Source organism: Seriola dumerili, unplaced genomic scaffold (assembly GCF_002260705.1).
Source record: "Seriola dumerili isolate Sdu_G_001 unplaced genomic scaffold, Sdu_1.0 BDQW01000017.1, whole genome shotgun sequence".
Taxonomy (NCBI): Eukaryota; Metazoa; Chordata; class Actinopteri; order Carangiformes; family Carangidae; genus Seriola; species Seriola dumerili.
The window spans coordinates 13,157,846-13,161,840 of record NW_019174272.1 but is presented as its reverse complement, the minus strand read 5'-3'; the positions used below and the strand labels follow the sequence as shown (position 1 = coordinate 13,161,840).

Genomic DNA, 3,995 nt, shown 5'->3' with positions numbered 1-3,995 from the left:
TGAATGAAGCTCCATGAAGTTGTTTATTTTATTCTATGTTAAATTACATATCTCTACTTATTTTTTGTTTTCACTTCACTGTAACTTGGATCACTTGGAAAAACTGTGTGTACAGATGGTCAAAGGAACGAGTGAGGTGACACATTCCNTTCTCCTTCTTCTCCTTCTTCTTCTTCTTCTTCTTCTTCTCTGAGTTAACTAGCAGATCGCAAACAACTTTAAGGTGCATACCGCCACCTACTTTACAAGAATGTGCAACATCATGTCGTTTTACTCAAGCTCTTTAATTCTACCCACTGACCTAATATTATTGAAAAAAAAGTAAAGTGGAACCCCTCTTCTCTCGAGAGGAGTCCTTTCACCTTGTTGAACGCCGCTCTGTGTCTGGTTAGCTCAGCTCTGTAATCTGGGAAGATGAGGATCTGCTTTCCTTAAACTGCCTTCTGCCTGGCCAGAAGTTGGATCTGCTCCTTCTCCTGGATGTAATTAACTCGAAGGTCATTCTCCCTTTGCCGCAGCTCGATGAGCCCTATCCAGGATTGGGTGCTCCTCCAGACCATTAGAATCTCCAACTAAGTCGTACAGAGTGCGGCAATGAATTTTGTGGGATCGTGTGCCATTGTTCTCCTCTTGAATAACTTCGTTGACTGTAGCATGCTCTTGTCGACAGCATTCTTGCTAGTAGCCTCCGAGTTGCTAGCTTGTACGGCTTTATGACTCAAAATTTCAAAATAAAAAGGTCACTTAATCAGATTGTCTTAACAAATCATAACCTATTTTGGTATAAAAGTTTGGACCTCGTGGTTTACACCTCTACTCCATGACGTTCCCCCTGGTGGCCTCTGTGAAAACTCCTCTCACTTTTACTTTAAGTATCTTCAAGTACATGCACCTTGTGACTGTCATTAATCCGATTATTTCAGTAAATGTACTTCGTTACTTTCCATCACTATTACTACAGAAAATAATTAAGTCAGCTTTTTTGTAGTTTGCTTGAATATTTCAATTGCTATGTTATACACCAGTGTAAAAACGGTAACTGGTTTTATTCACTTATTCACTTCTCTCAGAAACTGAAACTGAGCACGAGTTTTCTGCCACGATGTTCCATCTTATATTTCATATCTAAGCAGAAACATATGGAAAGCCATCTAAATCAATATTAAATTAATTAATTAATTAATTAATTAAATGCAGCTATGAAATAAATCCTGAAATAAATAAATCAGGTAATACATCTAGAAATATATAAATAAAAGTGAATACAAATATATAAATTAGTAAAAAAAAATAAATTGCTATACAAATAAATGAGTGAATGCCACATTAATCTCCCAGCTGAATCTGTGAGATAACCACGCCCCCTAATTTGAATATGGACAGATGGAAATAAAAAATAAAAGCCCCCTGAAATAAATAAAAATGTCATTTTTAAAATAAAACTGTTTATTTTCTTTACCTATTCATTTATTCATTAATTCATGTATTTATTCATTTATATAGCTATTTATTTATTTATTGACTCATATATTTATATTTACGTTTATTTATATATTACTACATTTATTACCCAATTTATTTATTTCATAGCTGTATTTATTTATTTATTTAATATTGATTAATATGGCATAGAGACACATGGTGGGTGAGGTGGATCAAATACCTTGCAGCCAGAACTGTGTTGACTCAGGTTGCGGTCCTGCTGTGATCTTGTGCTACATCCCCCCTGCCACTCCTCCAGCAATGGAAGGATGCTGAGGGCGTTGTCCTGAGTGATGGGCATCCTGGCATCCTGGGCCTTTAGGTGGGTCTCTCACCAACAGCCACACCAATGCTCCCAGGCACAGGAACCAGTACCAGTGTGGGCCGACAGCCCCAAGTCCATCTCTGAGAAATTGTGTGACTCTACTCGGAGATCTCCAGATGAGCCAGGGTGGAAGGTATCAGACTGATGGCAGGTTATCTCTGCTGTGGTGTCTGCAGCACCAGCTCATCACCTGCAGACAACACAAGAACATCACAATGGAGCAGCAGATCACATGATGCATAAAAAGACCAATGAAAATATGTTTGTTCTTTTTGTTACTTTGCCTCTTTTTTATTTCTAATTGACAGCATCAAATGATATAATATCATAATCAAAGCCTTTTTTTTTTTTAGTCCTTTGAGAGCTTTACTTTCCACTTACTTTTCATTTTGACAATTGAGCTCTTGGCTTACACAAAAAAATGTTTTATTTCTCTGATTTACTGCTTCACTCCCTCTCTTCATTCACTCTCTACCTCACTCAACCACTGCTGCTCGTCCACTAATTAGAGGGTCGGTGGTTTGATCCCCGGCTCCTCCAGGCCGCATGTCGAAGTATTCTTGGGCACGATACTGAACCCCACATTGCCCCGATGGCTGTTCCATCAGTGTATGAGTGTGATGTATGAATGTGTGAGTGAATGGGTGAATATGGACACTATTGTAAAGTGCTTTGAGTGATCAGTAAGACTAGAAAAGCGCTATGTAAGTGCAAGTCCATTTACTCTCTATCATCTCTCTCGCGCTTGTTGAGCTAGGGAGGAGGGGCCAACTCTGAATGCTGTGTTTAACCATGTATTTATTATTGTAACCATGACCACAGAGATCATCTAATCACAATGACAATCACAAAAAAACTTGAATGGTCCTTACAGGGAAACTGCTTTGTTACAATTTCCCAGCACACAGTTAGAAAAGTACTTACTTTACTTACTTTACTACACATTTATACTGATAATACATTTATGGTAAGAGTATAGAAAAATGTACAAATGCAAAAGTAAAAAGTGATGTGTGAGGTGGGAACATGCGGATGAACTGTAAATTAACAGTAAGTTAACTGTAATATGTAAAAGTCACTGATTGAAAAGTGTAATGTGGGTCAACAGTAGGTGACAGGAGTTTAACAGCAGAGGACTGATGGAGACGTCCTGCAGAGCCGAATGGTTACAGGGAGGAAGGAGCTTCTGTGGTTGAACCTGACAACATCCTCCTCTCTGTGACTCCATGCAGAGGGTCCAGCTCCTCAGACTTCTGCCCCAGCAGACTACAGTGTAGAAAACGGCTCTGGCCTCCACAGACTCCTAAAACATCTGGACTGGAGCCTCCGCAGGAAAAAGAGCCGACTCTGGTCCTTCCTGTAGAGAGCTGCAGAGCTCTCTGCAGAGCTACAAAGCTGTCCACCACCCTCTCATACTCTGACGTCCTCCTCCCTGATGCTTCCAACAACTGCAGAGTCATCAGAACCTCTGTAGGAGGCAGATGTCTGTGTCGTACCTGAAGTCAGGTGTCCAGGGTGACGAAAGGGGGACAGGACAGTCTGCTGTGGAGCTCCACTACTGATCACCACTGTGTCTGACATACAGTTCCTAAAGAGCACATACTGAGGATGCCCAGTAAGGTAGGCTCTTTCTCTCCTTCACTTATTAAGTAGATGTAGTACTTAGTACTTACACCAAGGTCTCCTACTGCAATGAAGCTTTTGAGAATTCCCTCACCTGGAAGTCGCTTTGGATAAAAGCGTCTGACAGAAGAGTAAATGTAAATGTATTGATGATTTTACACCTGTAGTTCTGTTCATTTGATGCAGACGAGTTTGCATTAATCATGATAGCCTCATAGTCAACACATTGTTCAAACTACAAATAACTTAAAATAAAAGAATAAAGTCATCAAACCTAGTTTGGGCTGTTCAGAATAACCAAGAGCAACACTTTGTAGAGTAAATCAAACACCAGGTAATGTAAGACAATGACTCACAATTATGAATGTCAGCCAGAATGCCCCAGTATGTGTGTGTGTCCACAATATATCTTACAATTTACATCTTGCAGAGCATACACAGTGGATCGAACGCCATGACGAAAACTAGAAATATACTCAATATCACCTGCTGTTTACTTTTATTAGTTTATGTGAAAACACTTATGATTATTCCAGATTGCCATGACACCACTTTTTAACTGACT

At 39.6% G+C, this 3,995-nt stretch overlaps 1 protein-coding gene across 1 annotated transcript in view; it reads right to left on the bottom strand.

The window, feature by feature from the left end:
* pdzd2 (PDZ domain containing 2) overlaps nucleotides 1-1,783 on the bottom strand; it is a 76,247-nt gene extending 74,464 nt beyond the window's left edge. The window contains 2 exon segments of the mRNA XM_022753008.1: nucleotides 144-175; nucleotides 1,720-1,783. Coding sequence (XP_022608729.1) covers nucleotides 144-175; nucleotides 1,720-1,783 — 96 coding nt within the window.
* Nucleotides 1,784-3,995: the final 2,212 nt, after the last annotated feature.